At 42.2% G+C, this 18,916-nt stretch overlaps 2 protein-coding genes across 3 annotated transcripts in view; one reads left to right on the top strand and one right to left on the bottom strand.

The window, feature by feature from the left end:
* Window positions 1-558: 558 nt before the first annotated feature.
* Window positions 559-12,235, bottom strand: cth (cystathionase (cystathionine gamma-lyase)). Its single transcript, XM_035176018.2, has 12 exons — window positions 11,891-12,235; window positions 9,672-9,753; window positions 9,393-9,488; window positions 8,664-8,773; window positions 7,726-7,860; window positions 7,530-7,587; window positions 7,329-7,406; window positions 6,893-7,045; window positions 5,593-5,714; window positions 4,735-4,787; window positions 4,338-4,476; window positions 559-980 (listed from the first exon to the last, which is right to left on the bottom strand). The coding sequence occupies exons 1-12, from the start codon at window positions 12,074-12,076 to the stop codon at window positions 963-965; spliced, it is 1,230 nt and encodes a 409-aa protein (XP_035031909.1). The 5' UTR covers window positions 12,077-12,235; the 3' UTR covers window positions 559-962.
* An 849-nt stretch (window positions 12,236-13,084) lies between these two features.
* Window positions 13,085-18,916, top strand: part of LOC118120758 (ankyrin repeat domain-containing protein 13C) — a 32,229-nt gene continuing 26,397 nt past the window's right edge. The window contains exons 1-2 of one of the 2 annotated variants that reach the window (XM_035176010.2): window positions 13,085-14,501; window positions 16,945-16,986. In XM_035176010.2, the coding sequence (XP_035031901.1) occupies window positions 14,120-14,501; window positions 16,945-16,986 (424 nt within the window). In that variant the 5' untranslated portion in view covers window positions 13,085-14,119. The remainder of the gene's footprint in view (window positions 14,502-16,944; window positions 16,987-18,916) is intronic. The other variant, XM_035176011.2, reaches the window with a different exon arrangement.

Here is an 18,916-nt window from a genome sequence, read left to right as displayed (position 1 = left end):
GTGACATTAAGGTACATACAGAAACTCTAAATGCTGATGTTGCGATGGCCCACCCCTGCACCAGGCTTCTCAACAGCCCAAGATTCATTCTGATGGAACCTGAACATGTTCATGCACATTATGGTCTTTCTATCGGCACTTGCATCAGGGTGTAGAGAATTATGTTAATGCTAAGAACACAAACCAAGCACCTCTCATCCTCCCAGAGGCAGATGGGGCTTTGGTTAGTCAAAGAGCTGCAGGATATTGTAGAAGCTTCTCTGTCCATCGATACAGAGGTGTCAAACATCTGACTCGGTCTGTGAGGTCCTCAAACCTTGTACCTCTTGAAGGGGCGTCTCCACTGATGAACAGGTTCGAAAAATCTAGGGTCTTGTTTTGGTTTAAAGGGGGATGGCAGACTCCCGTATTCCCCCACCTGACATTTTCTAGGCTGTGAAGTTCAAAATACAGTGAGGAAGTGAATTCCAACACTTTAAAATGTGATTTAACAAATTAGACTTATTTAAACACACTGTTTAAATTCTTTTGAAAACAGGAATGACATCCATTCTGAGACAAGTTTTTAAAAATACCTTTGTGGAAGCTTTATTTGTCTTTGACCCAAAAACTTGAATATCATGTCAGGCTGAATGAATAAGAATTTTAAAACGTTCCAAATGAAAACAAAAAACACATAGAAACATAAAAACAAGCAAACCCAGCATGAGATAAATAAGATTTCAACTTGTGTTAAAATAATTATTAAAAACATTGTATTAATTACTCAGCGATAGTAGGATTTGTATCATTTTAGGGGAGCAGGTTTTTCCCTGATTGATGCTGCTTGACGCTGCTTGACGCTGCTTGACTGCTGGTCACGAGGCGCCATGAGTTGATCTGCGATGTTTTACGACTTCAGGTGCCTCCAGTCTTCTGTCACTGTGACCTATTCAACCTCAGTGAGGACGTTTGAAGACATTTCAATTCTTCATTGGATGCTAAGAAAGGGGAGAAAGAAAAAGTCCAATCAACACTGAGGATTTCAGCAGGATCTTTCAGGAATGACATGTTTTCGTGGAGCATAGAAAAAGAGGCACAATCCACACTCCTCCGTTCTCCTCCAAAGTGTCTCCCACGGCCGCGAGTCCAAAGCAGATTGACAAAGAGAAAACCGGACGCCACAGACCAAACATTTTTCAGACAAAATATAATTAATGGAATTCACCCGCAGAGGTTTCAAATGATTAACCAGCAGCCAAGTTTGTGACTCAAAACCGACCCCTGGATGAGGAGGCTTGACCGGAACTTTAACCGCCTGCCTCCATCTGACCTGACGTCCCATCCAATTAAACGCGCAACCCATCACAAGTTGCTTTTTCCCAGGCCAGACACAGACGGTCATTAGAGACATTTGTCTCCATTTAATTTCCATTCGCTCCAGAGAAGCAGCAGAGGGATTCAGAAATGACATCTGAATCCTGTGGAGAGAAGGTGCAGGCCACAACACAGGATATGGCTGCATGAGGCGGCAGAGAGGGTTTGAGAGGAATTCAAATTCTCTCCTGATGGCGATAAGGTCGATAGACGCACTTTTGTGGTGATTCATTCAAAACCAGCACACAGGAGCTCAGTCGATTTGGTTTTAATGTGATAAAATCTCAACCAAATCTGCTCTTCAGGTAAGCTGCTGCAACCGAGCAATTCCATTCATTTTAAGTTGCTTTCTTTTAATGCATCTACGTATAATATAAAATACACACATACTCATAGAAGGTCCACTGGAAAGAATAAGATTTGATTGAAACCTTCTTTATTTGATAAAACCTCATGCGAGAGCAGAGAGAGAGACAGAAGTGTAATAAAAACTTAGAGCCACTTGCCGTTCAATTGGAGAGAGAAAGGTGATTCATGAAAATGATTAAAGATATTAGGGGCTAACAGTGCACAGTAGAGAAAAGCTGAAACTTAGCGAGGTTTACCTAACATGGTGACTAGCTGTCTTCCTCTGCATCGTCAAACTACACAACTCAATGACACCTGTGTCACTTAACAATATGTTTCTTAGTAAGCAAGTTCCCAATGTTACCAAAACCTGATGCATCCATCCATCATCTATACGGCTTATCCTCTGGGGGTCGTGGCGAGCTGGAGCCAATCCCAGCTGACACTGGGTGAGAGGCAGCATGCACCCTGGACAGGTCGCCAGTGTATCACAGGGCCAACATAGAGCAACAACCAGTCACTCTCACATCCACATCTATGGTCAACTTAGAGTCTCCAATTAACCTAACCCCAATCTGTTTTTGGACTATGGGAGGAAGCAGGAGTATCTGGAGAAAATCTGTACTAACACGGGAGAACATGCGAACTCCAAGAGAGCAACCCGCCGACGCAGGGATTCAAACTGGGAACTTTTCTTGCAGTGAGGTAACAGCGCTAACCATTGAATCACTGTGCCACCCCCACTACATGGTGCTGCTGCTGGCACATGGAGACAGTTGCCAGGTTATTTCAAACTTTATCCTCTACACAGCTTTAGAGACAACTGCAGTGGCATGCTTCTGAATATGTCGTCCCTGTGGTGCAGCCGGTAACCCACCTTCTCTGCTGGCACAAGGTTAATAGGTTTGAATCCCTCTGTCCTACTTGCTAACAATGTGGCAATTAATGCATGCAGCATCCAAATGCTCACTAACAGCTTTGACCTTGATTCTTGAAGCTTTCGCATCATCCCTCAGTTATAAGCCACTTTGGATAAAAGCCAAATGAGAAAATGTAATATATTTAAGTTGCTAATGTAGTTAGCAACTGTGCTTTAGGAAAACAGATCCTTGGCTGTGCAGCAGAAAGAGAGTGGGTTTATGGGATGGGTGGATACGACAAAGCCCGACACAAAGTGCACAAAATGAAACCGCTGCACACTTAACTCAATCCTGGTCTGCAACCCTTCCTGTCCTGGCTCTCCCTAAATGTTCCCAAGATAATTACCACATCTCCAGGAGGGGTTTGTCTTCAGTTTTGACTAATGTGCCTTAATTAACACTATACAGGTCAAACATATGGTTTGTTTTCTGCTTGTATATGTTCTGAAAGTAAACAATTTGCAGCCATAACTCCGTATGGGAAGGGTTTCATAGATTCGCCGAAGATTTACAAAAAATAGATTCACGGAAACTGTAATGCAATCTTAATTTTTCTTAAAATCCTGTCCACAAGTAAAAAGGTATCGACTCGAGTGATGGATCCCATGCACCGCTGAGATCAGATATAGCCTTTCAACTGTAAAGTACATAGAGCCATGGGTCCATTTACCCTCCGATTAATCATTAGTGAGTCACACACATGTAACATCTGGATCCTCTTCATAACACTCGAACCATGAAGCTGTGGTGCCGTGGAGACACTGTGCTGCATTAAATAGCGTTACATTTGTGTCAGCTGCTCTGTTGGCCAGCTTTCAGATTGAGTGTCATGGACCATGAGAGTGTCGTATTAAATTACAGCTAATTTAGAATACAAATCCTGCCTGTGTCCTCATGAGGTCCCAATGAAAACACTGCACTGTGTGAAATAAAGGGACTGAATGTAATGATCATTATACAAACGTAAAGGCTCAATTAAACCTCTGTGTGTATGGAGTGATATGATATTTAGTCCCAGGCTTTATGCAGTAACTGTCTTTACATGAACACAAACTGGGTTTTGTATTGTATTGCTGTGCTTTATGACTTGAGGGGATTTTATTCTCATTTACAACTGCGGGGGCAATAACATAGTAGTTTATTTTATGTAGTAGTAGTTTATTTCCCTGCTGCTGGAAAATGCTTATTATTCATTAAGTTAACTTGTGTATTTGACCTTGTTTTTCTAGGTTTCTTTACACTTTGACATAAAATAAAAAATATGCTGAGATGCATAAACAGCGAGTCAAAACTAGATTTATCAGACATGTGCACTTATCAGCCACAAGGTTAAAGTCACTGACAGGTGGCTGGCTTTGATAAAAGGTTGCCGGACACAGTCATGTTCACAAGGGCGGGAGGGAAGGATGGACAACCGGCTTTCTGTCTCAAACCTGAATTACAGGTTACCTGCAGTTTAACTCTTCAAACCTGTCTCACTCGGGCGGGTTTTGTTTTCTCAGAGATTGTTTGAGATCTCATGTTAACTGCTCATAACACACCTCTGAGTCATACTAGTTGTTCTGTATGTTGGAAAATTCAACACATTTTTCTGACCAAGTTATTTTGCACAAAGTAGAGGAACCTAACTTTCTCAAGCCAGCTGTTTCCGTCTTAAAGGACGGGATGAGGGCTGTCATCACTCATTAATGTGTCATTGTGTCTGATACTCACAGCAGCAGCCAGCGCCTGCTCCAGGTCTGCAATGATGTCGGCCTCATCCTCCAGGCCCACAGAGAGTCTGATCAGTGTGTCGCTGATCCCCAGCAAACACCTCTCCTTCTCCGGCACTGATGCGTGGGTCATAATCGCCCTGAATTATGATAAAGAGGATAGAGACACCAACATATGAGCCTGATACAGAAAAAAAACATCCTGATGCTTCAACAGAGATTAGAGCTGAGACTTCATAATGAAAATAAAGTGTCTAATTTAAGCCTCTCTACGTGATTCAGATAGGGATTTCTTCTTGATCTCTGCTGCCCCCATGTGGTGCTATTTGTTACAATCAGCCTCTGGGTGCAGAGAATAACTAACAAAGTACTAAAAGAATTTATTTTGTGATACTTACGGATGTTCAGCTAAACTCTCGTAACCACCGAGACTCTCGGCTATCGCAAATATCTGAAACAAGAAAAATAGAGATCATAAAGTAATAATGCACACAATGAGAAAATGAGTAAAAGCCACAAATAGAAGATGATCAACCAAAGTGTCATTTTCTTTAAAATACAATAAGGTGTTTGTGAGACAAAATGAGCCATTTAATAATACTGAGGCCTGATTCAATTAGATGGAGACGTCCAAAACCAACAAGAAAATAAAGTTAAATATCTGTCTTTAGAGGAGAAAGTCTGGTGACAAATATACTTACAAAATCCTACAAATATCTAGATTTCTGGAAGAAATTTGAGAAACTTTTTAATTGCATCCATGAGGTTTATGGTATCACCCCTGTCCTTTTGTTTGTTGGTTTGTTTGCAAGAAAGATTACGCAAAAACTACTGGATGGATTACCACGAAACTTGTGGGAACAATGTGGTGTCCGGGAAGAACTATTTCAGAAATGGATCAGAGGGCGGATAATTCTTTTAACATTGTAAGATGTTTTTTCAGCATCTCCTTGATTTCTCAGTGAATAATACATGGATCTTAATGAAAACAGTTTAGTTTTACCCTCGGCGTCTTTTTTTTAATAAAATATTGAAATTAGTGATTTACGTCAGAACTTCAGCTGTTTTACTTGTCTAAAATGTCTAAAACCGCCACCAGGAAACACCTTCAGTGGTTTTCTAGTTATGACACTGATGTGTTCCTCCCTTAAGCTTTCCCGTCAGACCAGAAATTGAATCCAGCCATTTGGCATAATCACCCTTCCAGTCACACAACAACACCCACTTTATAAAAACAATATTTCCAGCCAAATTACTTTGAGGTTACTGAGGAAGGTGCTGGCATGCTCGAGGGTCCCCTTGATGTAGAAGGTGATCATGCCTGGACACCCGGTGCATTGTTTCTTCATCACCTCGTGCTGCGGGTGAGAGGGCAGGCCTGCGTTGTTCGACAGAGGGAAGACACAAAAAAACAGTAAGACAAGAAGACAAATCCTTTAATTACACCCTAAGCAGAGACAAGCAGAGGCGGGACCTTTAACCCACATTACATCATTCTTTTTAAATAAGTATGTCCGGTTTTGTTGGTTTGACTGAGGAATACATTGCCTTTGCTCATGAGCCCTGGCTGGTTTTGACTTGAGGCTTTGAACAGAAGGACCCACTTGTTAAAGAAAGTTTTTGAACAGATCCTAAGTGGGCGAAACGCAACACAAGCATGACTCTCCTTTTAGGATGGGGCTCTTTTGCATCAAATAATAAGATGCTTTATTTTCTTAGAAACATAAAACATGAAGGCTTGTAGTTAATCTTTCACAAGCCTCTTGGGCAACATGAACTAAAACGACCCACAAAAAGCACAGCATCAACTGTGTCCTCGGTTTACTGTGATTTATGTAAAGTTTCTCAACACCAACAGTTTGACACTGGGGTAAGAAGGCACGTAACACTAATGGTGATATATGAGCAGTGAATAAAAAGTTCGCCAGACAAGGCTGTCATCGCTGTTTTTTGTCTCAGACTGACGATAACACTAACTACTGAACTGATTCCCATGAAATTTAGTGGAAAGGTGGGGCATGACTCAGGGAAGATAAACCATAAACACGATACAGAGATAGACGACACAACTCCACTTCCTACCACTATGCGGAATTATTAATTAAATATTTATAATATTAGAACGCTGCCATCTTGTGGCAAAGACATAACTTGCAGAATCTGTGCAGTAGTGATCAGGAGATGGACCCGCGGTGGCAAAGTCCTGCTGATATAAATTTCGACCAATCGGGAGTCAGTCTCAGCTGTCAATCATGACGTATCACTACGTTTTTTAAGCATCAGATAACTCACTTAAACCAAACTTACCAGGATAAGGTTACTTGGATCTGTGTGGTTAAAAAGTACCATCTTTGAGAAAAATTTGTTTGACTTTATCATTTCAATTTGGTCCTTTTCCCATCTGCTAAAATAGAGGATGCAAGGTTTGTGACTTATGCAGCCAACCACTAGAGGGCAATCAAGACACTTTGGCTTCTCTTTTATTATCTTATCTCTTATATCTTATATCTTATGGCTTGTTATAAGGGTTTTATATTTTAAGTGACATGCAATTACCTGGAAAGATGACTCGCTCCACCCTGGGATCAGCCTCGAGAAATTTGGCTGCCCCCATGGCATTCTTGAAGTGCCGCTCCATCCGAAGGTGTAGCGTCTTGAGTCCGCGGTTGCACAGGAAGCAGTCAAATGGAGATGGTACACCACCCAGTGCTGAACAACAACACGTGAAGAAAACATAGAAAGTAAAAAACAAAACCCAGATCAGTCAAACAACAAACACCTAAACAAGCATCCACTTCCTGATGAAAAGCTTTTGCACTGGTTTAGACGTTAGGCCTCTGGGGTATTGTCCGGTTCATTAACTGGTGAATGTACGTAAAGCTGGAATAACCAGTTCAGAAATTACTCACAAGACATGACGATGATGATGATGACTAGCTTTTTGTGTTTTGCAGACAACATGAGTAGTTGTATTCGTTTAGTTAGTACACACCGTTTTGCAGAAACCTCAGTCGCTCATTCAAATCATCCCGGTTCGTTGAAACCAGACCCATCACCACATCACTGTGACCTGAGAAATCAGGACAGGAATAAAAAGAGAGAAGTCTGAGAGACAAAACATGTTTCATTTGTGTGTGTGTGTGTGTGTTTGTCTTTGTATAGGGGTCAAAATGGGAAAATGTACACAACCTACCGTTCATGTATTTCGTGGCTGAATACATACAAATATCAGCTCCCAAAGCCAAAGGACGCTACGAGTGAACAGGACAAACATCTGAGTTAATCATTCAGCCGTTTGTTTCCACATGAGCTGGAATGTGATTGCAGGAAATGATTGAAGAGCTATTTGAAAATCAAAAGGGCACGAAGAGCACATCTGTCACCCTCACCTGGAAGTAGGCGGACATGAAGGTGTTGTCCACAACCACCACAATGTCTTTGTTGTGCTCGTGGATCAAGTCGGAGCAGGCCTTGATGTCGACGACCTTCATCGTGGGGTTGGTGGGCGTCTCGATCCACACCAGCTACAGGCCAGAGGGGAGAGGGAGTCATTTCTCTGCAGCTGCATGAGCAGGAGGGTCACTGCAGCTCCATCAGAGCATTTGACATAAAGACATACAACGATTATCACCCACACACAAGGGAGGAGACACAAACCCTGTTTTACCACATAACAGTAAAGCTGGATCTGAATATGCTTTGAGGGATTTTTTTTAATAATTTATTTAAATGTACAATATGTAACTTGGCCTCTAGGGGTCTCTGAATCCAAACAATAATAAAAGACCTAGTTTGATGATGTTGTCAAGCAGCGTGGGATCATGGGAGTTGTTGTCGTCACCAACACTGCTGGTGAAAAATCCTCCTGACACTGAAAGGTGCAAATAACGTTCAGGGATGAGGTCATGTATTAAGGTTTTATTCACGTTACGCAGCAAACAGCCGAGAATACTAATGATCGCTTGCGAGTGACCTATTCAAACAGTGGAAGGAAAACACAGCAGACTGGCGAACTGTTTCTTCTTCTTCATATATCGTTTGGCCTAAAAGTTGAGGCAGAGACAGGCAAAGCCACAGGTAAAGTGGATACGACCCAATTAAAATGCGACCAAAATAAAACGTCCTGTTAACTTGAATAAAATTGGGGATTTCTCTGGGTTTGAATATTTTTGGAAACATTTAGGAGTGAAGTGGACAAGACAACCGTATATATAGAATAGTTTCATGTTATATCTTCAGTAGAGTAAGTGGTTAATTAAATACCAATCAGTTGGGAGGAACCTACAGGAACCACAAACAATAAACTGTAAAAAGTGCTTTGACTTACTTTTGTGTTGGGCTTCAGTGCCGCCTTCACCAGCTCTGGTTTTGTACAATCAGCAAACGACACCTCCAGGCCGACTTCAGTGGCGATTCTTTGGAAGTAGCGATTTGTTCCTTGAAATAACCAAAGTGAAACTCAGTCAACACTTTCAAACATAGCTCCACTTATGGTTCAAACCCGGCTCGTTTCATGTAAGACCCACCATTTTGTACAAGTGACTAATAGTGAAACCCCGGTGGATCTAACACATGGACTCATTCAGAGAATATCCAGTATTGCTGGTTGGAGAAACCCTGAAGCCTCTCACTTGGACATTTGCATTCTCACATAGACAGACACATGGAGACAACAGCTGTTTTAGCGATTTTCACATTTTTAAAATAACCCGCGTCCACTCGCTAATGGTGTAAAGGCAGTTTGAGTGAATGTGCGCCTCTTTATTCTCCTTTATGTATAACGAGAAGTATACCTGATATTTTATTTCATAAAATGGAGTGGGACAGCTTTAAGTTCATCCACTGAAATTGTCTGTTTTCAATTCGCTAATTAATGAGCTTAAGAGCATCTGTGTTTCAGGTTTAAATGTACTGATCCTGGTGATTCAGTACACCGAAAAGTACTGTTATGCCAAACACTAGTAGCATCCCGCAAACTGTGAGTATCTGATGGTCTAAGAAAACATCTAGTAGGCATATGTTTGTGTTCGGCCCAGGCCTCAGAAAGGTCACTCACCTCCGTACACGTCATCCATGCAGACGATCCCATCACCTGTTTTGAGCATGTGAGTTATTGTCACTGTGGCAGCAAGCCCTGAGGCGAGAGCAAGGCCTGCATGGGAAAAAAAACAGACGCAACGTTTTACAAATCTGAGGTAGATTAATTATAGTGTTACACCTCCTCACTGTGCTTACACACCGCACAAGTGATAATTAGTGTTATTGTTTTGTCACTCAGCCCTATGATAAGCATGTCCTATCTGAGGGATACAATATGGCATGAATAACAACTTACTGTACTTTGCTCCATCCAGAGCTGCCACGGCCTTCTCAAGACAGTTCCTTGTAGGATTTCCACTGCGGCTGTACTCAAACCCCTGCATGAGAACATTAATACAACATTTCAGTAACCAACACAAACATTTACATAATATATTGTATAAATAGGCAACAGGTTGCCACAACCCAAGTGTGTTATAATACCATGCCTTATTGCAGCATAAATTCTTGTTTGCCTTTGCTGCAATTAAAGTTTACCTTTTGTTTGATTATCCATTGAAAAACAAGTGTTGGCACAAGACTGAAAACTGACAAACCAGAGTGTGATGTAAGAGGCCGAAACTGATGAGTGATAAAATAACAATGTAAGGTGAGTAAGGACAGCATCCAACCTCTTTACTTGGAAACAGCTTGAGCTGTTACATGAGCACACTGGTAAAAGTGATACTAAGAAAGTTCTTCAATAAATATAGCAAATACAGCTTAAGGTCGTGTCTTGTCTACAGCTTTGCACAGTGTCTACAAGGCAAAGTGAGTAAAATACAGAAGAAGATTTATACTATGGACAGAATGACTGATGTTAAACAGTTCTGAGGAGAGTGTTTTAGATTTTAGGAGCAGAAACAGAGTTGATTCCCATTAAAACAAGATACATCAGGACAAATGGTGTGAAGACTGGCCTGGAGTCTGCTGCCTATAGCAATAACTGGAGCCTGAATGGCCTTGAACACATGGTTGTTGTAGTTTGTAGTTTGAGTCAACAAGGCCAGCTGTAGCCATGCAGTTGTAAAGACAAGTTAACTCTGGGTTGAGGGTTTAACAAACAGCAACAATAAAATTGGTGGAGTAATGGGGATAAACACACCAGGGTCTGGAAAATAAGGTCAAGAGGTGAGGAGATCAGCGCGAGTGGTGCGTTGGGGTATTTCTTTATTTCTTTCTTTCTTTCTTTCTTTCTTTCTTTCTTTCTTTCTTTCTTTCTTTTTTTTGTGTGAAAACCTAAATGACTCCAGCTCTCATAAACTCATTTTATGTGATGTTATTAGCCATTCTCATGGCACTATAGTGGACTTTTGGTGTATAATCATTGACGGAGCTTGTTCAAGAGAACTTTACACACACACTTATTGCGCAAACTGAAAATTAGAGAGGAAGTTATAGGGTGGAGAAGAAATGTTCCACACAGGATGGTTCCACACAGTCATTCCACAACATTATCTAACATACTTGTGTATATGTTTTTTATTTCCCGGCATAGTTCGTCCCAATATTTATGCATTTCTAATACGGAGCATCGTGCTCCAGTTGAAGGTATTCTATATAGTAAATAGATTACGGAACATTTTTTATTTCATCATCATATTTTCATACAGGAAAGGATTAAAACAACATTATTATTGTAATTTTTATGGAAAAACTAGCCATTTAAAAATAAGCTCTAATGACGGAGGGATTGGAAATTAGGGATATAAACGCCAATATTTCAGTGTATGCAGATGACACAAGTCACCTCTACATTTGTCTTTATGTTGTTTCAATTACAGTTCCCCACTGGTATTTTAGAGAATCGATATCTTATACAATCTTGACGTACTGTACTTGAGCACATGTATCCCATGCTACTTTGCAGAAGATCTAATCTAACTGATCTAATTGTACATTTAAACTATGAATGTATTAAAATTGTTTGTTGTAACGAAATCAGGTTATAGAAACAACCCGAGAATGCTTCGTCATGCTTCAGATGTCCAGGAGCGGTTCACCGCCCAGCTTCCGCCACTGAACTTTCTCACGTGGTTTTATTTGAGCAGTTTGAGGCTCAGATCGGTCACATAATCGAACATTTCACGAAAATGAAAATACAAATGTATGAAGCAGAATAGATTTTTATTTCTATTTTGGATGTTCCTAGGGTTGGGAAACATTGAACCCACGTACCACATTGTATTTACTGTACAATGTACTGCTAATGCAATGAAGCGTCAATACTGATAATGTTGTATATGATAATTAAATCAGTCACAGGAGCACATTGATTTATATTATATAAATATACATTTTCATATTATAGGACTTTGTTTCAGATCTCATTCATTTGTTGTGATTGTTGCTAAAGAGAACGGACATTATGGTGATGTAATGACGGCGCCTTCAGCTTAACTGACATGTTTAGTAACGACCCCCTCCACCCTCCAGCCTGCCGGGTAACCCGAGCTGCGGGCGGCGGCTACTTACGGCGTGGTTCCCCGGTCCGTGCTGCTTGAAGGTGGTGGAGAGGGAGATCGGCGGCACCACGGCCATCGACTTCCACTGCTCCGGCTCCTGACCCACGTGAATGGCCTCGGTGGCGAAGGACTTGAACGTCGAGCGGAAACCGGCGAACACGTCGCCCCGATCATCGGTCTTCTGCTTGGGATCCATGGCTGCTGTGACCCGCGGTGGACCCGGGAGGAGTTTACCGCAGACCGGTTAACGGAGAAACCATTTAACAGTGCGCTGCGCTTCTCCGCCCCGGCCAATCAGCGGCCATCAACACGGGACGCCCGGTGCTGATTGGTGCGTGGGCAGGGGAGTAAAAGCCACGTGACTCAGCACGTTGTGTGCGTTCTTTGTGGGTCTGCTCTTTTGTGTGCGTGTTGGAAGTGTGCGCGTGTGTGTGTGTGTTTGTGTGCCATACTGATGCAACACTTCCTGTCGTTTGAGTCAGGGAGGGCCCTTCTGACCAATTTGATTACTGATTTACTCCTCCCGGTCCTCCCCCCTCTCACAAGAGCGCTTTGATATGCAAGAACACATTCACGTTAGAAAAGCTGCTACTGGTTCGTTTTTCACATTTTCACAGGATTTTACTGTCACACGTTCTGAGAAATCCTTCTCAATCAATGAATCAGAATCAGAATCAGAATTCTTTTTATTGCCAAGTATATTTACATATACAGGAAATTGCCTTGGTGTGGTGTTGTGTTTCATTTGATCACTGATCATTTCTACTGGTTGGCTTTGTGGTGGCTGGGGGTAAATCATGAAACACCAGAGGCCATGTACAGTGGAGACCAGCAGGGCCAGAAACAACTGGCCCCCCCTGGCCCCCACCCCCATGAGGTCCTTCTCACCATGCAGCAACTGTAATACTCATGGTGTTTCCGAACCATCACCATAACAGCTGTAGTTGTGAAATGCTTCATGCCATTTATGGGTATTTTTCTGTCGCTTGTGCCACACACACACACACGCACACATACGTACACGACACACACACACACACACACACACACACACACACGCTCACACAAGTGTGGCTGTTGTTTCCATTCGTGGGCCATAGGGGGAGAAGTGCTCCATAGTTTAATAGTGATAAAACTATAACACTCACTGTTATGAGTCTGCCTCATTCTGCCTAGCCTGAACTTATAACCTTACACGACAGGTTTGAATCCTGCAAAGATTGCAAGATGTTGTTACCGAACCCTCAAGACAAAGAAATGTAATTGAGGCTTGATTATTTACAGTTTAACCACAAACTTTTTAATACATAGCTGTAAATATAAAAGAAAACTCAATGAATACAACTTAAACCAAGATATTTTAAAAAGCAAAATGTAAACATAAATCTGCCCTGCATTGTTTTCTCTGCAAGTTCTCACATCAGCAAACATAAACGCAGATACCAATATGGCTCCTATCGGGCAATTTTCAATATTGGTTGTGCTGTAGATCGATAGATAAAAACAAAACTGTTGGATTCATTTGTCTAATTTTGCTTTAAAAATTAGAGATGATTAGTTCATTACCAAAATCTATAATTTATAAAAGTAGATTTAAAAGTAATTACATCAGAATAGCGTTGAAACATGTATTTGATTTGTTATTTTCTAATCAATTTATTAACAATCAACTATAGTTATAAGCAAATGTACATCGTATTTCACTCTTTTACATTATAGCAGCCTACATCAGCTGCTCTTAATGATTAATGAGTTTTGATTAGTGATCATGATCCTGGTTTTAAAGCGACTTTAAAATAGAGGATCCTCAGTGAGTAGGAGCAATATATATATAAACTTTGTAGTTTATACAGTCTACGGTAGTAGCATAGACTGTATACATAGGAGCCATGTACAGTCATGTGACCGTTAGTAACCTCTCCGGAACTCTCGCGATACTACGAGGCGGAAGCTGCATCTCCTCGTCCACCGGAGCCGCTGACGTTGAGCAGCGACGCTTTGGAAAGATACGAGGGGAGCGGACTGTTTGTTTTCATTAGAAAATCGGCGCTAAACGGAAGCTGCCTCCCGTTCGTCTCCATTTCCTCTCCTTCTTCACACTCTCCAGTGTCCGCGGGAAGTGTTTTCATGCGGTGCGGCTCTCGGCGTGTGCGTGAACACTTCGCATCGGTTGGTCCGGAGGGTCATCGTCCGCGACGAGACGCCCTCTGCTCCGTTAGCGGCGACGGGTTTGGGGAAAATGACCGGGGAGAAGGTCCGCTCCCTGCGCAAGGACCAGAGGCCGAGCAAGGACGAGGACCTCCTGGAGCCGGACGAGGAGGCTGCCACCGGGACCTTCGCCGCCTCCAAGACCAGCAGCAAGAGCCGAGCGAGTAAAATCTTCAGCAATCACAAGTTGGTCAAGTCGTCGTCCACGCAGCAGCAGCAGCAGCAGCAGAACCAGCAGGTTAACGACAACACCAACGCGCTGTCCACGTCGGATGTCATCGATGACAACAACAAGAACCCCATCCTCCGAACCGGCCACGACTTCCCGGTGCACGAGTGCGTGTTTAAGGGAGATGTCCGCCGCCTGTCCTCGCTCATCCGGACGCAGAACATCGCGCAGAAAGACGTGCACGGTGAGTGAACCTGTTCCTCCATCACGCTGGAGAACAAGGCTCCATCACGATGCTCCTGTGTCAAGGTGCAGCGGAGCTTAGTTTGTAGCTTGCAGGCCGTTGAGTGTCCAGCAGCACCGGAGGTAAACCAGGCTGCTCCCTGTCGAGGCCTGGATCCCTGTTTAATTCATCCACCGTGCAACTTTATTCATTCAGTTTCTTCTGGTCAGCGAACAGGAAAGTGACCCATGGTTTTCATCTGTGCGTCCTCTGACCAGCAGCAGGGAAACTCCTGCTTATTCACAACCGGGGCTGCAGCTAACTATGGTCTTTATCAATTGATTCATCTGTCAGATATGTCCTCAATTCAGACAATTGTGAGTTCTATCCATCTTTCCCAAAGCTCTGATGTTTTCAGGTGACTGATTTTGTCAGATAAAGCCTCCAAAATCCAAATTTTCTTTAAAAAGTGACTCAGAATGATAAAAAGAGAATCAAAATAGTTGCCGATAAAGTGTCTATCAATTGATTAATTGACTGATTGTGGTTGGTGGAGTAGGAACCAATCACAAATTATACATTGCTGCATTGTCCCATGACCGGTAGCATATCTTTTACAGGACAAAGTCTGCTCAGATAATGGCCCAATTTCCAGAGACACTCCCTGAACTGTTGAAACAACAGCATTGTTTTGTTCTGGTTCAAACGTGTGTGTGGAGACAGAAGGTGGCCTGCCCTTGTGTCAGTGCTGGAATCTGGTCTGTCTGGTAAATCAAAGCTCTGACAATAACCTGAGACACATTTGCCTCTGTTGTTGTGGTTGTTGTTGTTGTGGAACTTGAACCTGCAGTTTCCAGCAGGCTTTGCTCGCCTCGCTGTGGACTGGTGTGGCTCAGTGGCAGCAGTTTGTGTTTACTCACACTCACACTCAGCCTCTGGGGCAGAAACACTGAGGCTAAAGCTGAACTGATGCACCGTGCCACTGAAATAAATCAGGTTGTTTCCACTTTGAGTAACAGCCAGCAGTGTAAGGACAAAGAAGTAATGCTTTATTATTCATGCCACTCTTCACTTTGGCACAACATCTGCCTCATATATGGCAAATCTAATTTAAAATGAATGGCTGTAAACCACTAACATGGGTGGTTACTGATTCACCCTCATCATAAAAACATAATTTCTCACCTTCTGTTCCAGTATCAGAATCAGACCATGAAAATAATGCAGATATTATGCTCCAATGTTTTGAGTTATAACACGGCTGCAACTACCAATTATCATTGATGATTCATTTCAAATTTTTAATCAGTGCTTGTAAAATTGGATATTAAATCACAAAAGTAATCAACGATAAATTAAAGTTGTGTGTTAGGTCCAGTGAACTAATAGATACGATTGGTGCAGTCCATTAATTGACCAATCAGAATGGAAATAAATACATCTTTCTCTAACTGGATTAAATTTGGTGTCTGGAGAAAAAAACAAACACTGTTAGACTTAAAAAAGGAACAGCTTCAAGAGATAATTTTGTACAATTACATAAATCAAAAAAATTGCAACCCTTGACCACAACTGTAGAGTTGGCCTCTTGCCTCCAAAGCCTCCTTATGCAACAGAAGAAATAGTCCCTAACCAAACAGTAACTATTGACAGCAAGTTCTGCGATCTATTGAAACCAGGCTGCTGGTTTTGAGAAGAAAAGCTCATTGTTGCTCAGTTGAAATCAAATTTTTCAGAGCAGTGAGTAAATTCAATTTTCTCCTTGGAATTGGACCGGTTGTCGAAATCTCATAGGGAGAAAATGGGAGGAAACATTTTGTCCTCTGGGTGAAGTGATGCTTTCAGTGTGGCCGTTAAATATAAAGTGTCAGGAGACAGTAGAGTTGGTTCTGACACCACAGCCATGCAGCACCTTTGTGTGCCCAGATATGGCCTCTGTTGTTCCTCTGCACTCCTCTATGCAGTCTATCGCAACATCCAGTTGGACTCCAGCTGATCTCCAGCTTCTGTTCTCAACCACACTAGGGCCACTACCAGGCGGGGCCCTCTTTCCAATCTGGTGGCCTCCCTGGAAGAGGAGCCCTGGAGTAGCTGAGCGGGCAGTTTGTCTTCCTCTTGAGGGATTCTCCAGTGCTTACGAGGCACGTTTCACATCCTGGGAAGAAAACCTGTTCCTCCCTTCACCTAATGAAAATGTTATTTTCTCTGAATGTGTGTGCAGACCTACCTTGTGTCTATAATAGGCCACTTCCTTGCCTGGGGGGTGCAGTAGTTTGAATACTGCTTGACATGGCCAGAGAAAACACAATTGGGTTTCACTTAACATATCATTTGGTGTTTATTAGAATGTGCCTCCCAATTTTAACTTCTGATTCACCGTAAATGTGACACTCATAGCTGAATATGCTGACGTCTCTGAGCTTATCAAACACAGCCGACAAATTCTTGTTTATTTCTTCCTCAGGAAACACTCCGCTGCATCTCGCTGTCATGATGGGCAACAAAGGTGAGAAGTGTTAAAAGAGTCACCTCCCCGTGGTCTATTATTGTCTCTCTCTTGGTGTCTGTCTCTGTGGCTTTCTAAATGAATCTCTCTCTGCCAGGCTGCATGTCTTTTGTTTGTGCTGCCGTTTATTTGCGTGTTTCGCTTTCACGTCTTTCTCTGTGTGTGCATTTATCTGGCTGAGAATCATCCAACATTTGTCACAGATCATCGCCACACAAATCCCAGAAGAGAAGATAGAGTTTTTGTTCATGGACAAAACAAATCTGGATTGAGCAATGTCTTCTCTTCTATTTAATACATTCACAGAGGATATGAGAACATATTTAATCAGTGAGGATTAGACAATGATGACACTGCAAGAAATAAGATCCTCTCTGAGCCTCTTCAGACTGATCCTCTACTACTGGCTTAAAGACTAATGATTTGAAGCTGGTGCAGAGGATAACTAACTGAGATAAGAAGTCATTTTCATTTAGTTGAGTTATTTAATTTACTTTTTATTAGGTTGTTGAACACTGGAGGCAGCAAATCATTCAGATATTGACTTGTATCCTACAGTGCTTTGTTTGTTTTGAAGTATATAACGTATCAAGGCTTTTAAAAGAAATCTCTTTGTGATTTTGTTCTCTGCTGAATTGCACCGGCTGGACTGAAAGCATGTGCATGAAACATTAATGCACTGCCCCTTCTGTGAGCCGATGCTCGCGTTTAATTTCTCGAGGAGACCTCAGAACATGCTATTGAAACATTTATTTCCCCCTCCTTTTTGCAGCAGGCTGTTGTGAGCAGTTCAAGCGCAGGGTGACTTGTGCCGCGCAGCCCCCATTTGTTTAGTTCTCGTCATTGGAACCCATCGGCGCACGGGCTTCCATCGATTTCACATTCGCAAAGTTCAATACCTGTCGCCAGAGCGAAGGCCATGCCACTGCCGATCGGGGGTTTCGGACAATCGGCGTGCCCCAGTGTAGTGGTAGATGCTATGTTATGGAATTGATTGTGCTAATGAGGTTGCCTATCTCCTCCCTGCTGCTGCCTCTGTCCTCCAGGGAGGCTCGGGCCAGACATGGTAAAGGCTTCAGCATGAGATCATAGACTGGGTGTGGCCGCCCTGCTGGGATAGAGAGGACAAGGCTCTCTTTTTGTATGGGTCTGTGTTTGTGTGTGTGTACCCGGCAAGTGATGACACTGATTCTTGTTTAGCCACTTTAATTCTGAGCTTAACACTTCTACAGGTGAAAAATCCCCTTTAGAAGAAGACGTCACTATGAGCTAAATACAGAGCAAAATGCATTTCCTGTTTGCAGTTCTGCTGATGAAAACAAACAAAATCCAGACAAAGGAGTGTTGCTATATGCATGAAACACATGATAACCTAAATAGTTGCAGGTTCAAGCAGGAAAACAGTAACTGAAGTAGGAAAAGAAAACATAATATTAAAGATGAATTGATGATGTTTTTTTTTTTTCATTGATCTTCTTCAAGTCACCATCTGACTCACAATTTGTAATAGGGCACTAATGCTGTTTCTGGAAATGAAACACTGCACTAAATACTGTCACTCTTTTTGGATGATGTCATTGTTTAAACAGTTTTTCTCCTGAAGCCCATTTCCTGTCATGTCCCATCAAACGACGGAGAAAGATCAAGTTTTCCTTTCGTCATATAGCTTTGATATCTGTTCCTATGGTTACTGGAATGAAATTATGAGCTATCTTAAATTGGTTTCAGTGATACTAGATAACAAAGTCAGGTCATCACTAAATAATCAGCCCATTAAGTCAAGAGGGAAGATTAGAATCATTATGCACAAACATTAACATCATTTTTTTGTGGAGAAAACATATCAACGGTTTGGGGTTCAGTCTGCAAAACAGAAACAAGAGATGTTTAAGGGTTTTCAGTCCTGCCTCAGAGATGGAAACAATCCAAC

This window comes from Hippoglossus stenolepis, chromosome 14 (assembly GCF_022539355.2).
Source record: "Hippoglossus stenolepis isolate QCI-W04-F060 chromosome 14, HSTE1.2, whole genome shotgun sequence".
NCBI lineage: Eukaryota > Metazoa > Chordata > Actinopteri > Pleuronectiformes > Pleuronectidae > Hippoglossus > Hippoglossus stenolepis.
This window is presented reverse-complemented; position numbering and strand designations above follow the sequence as displayed.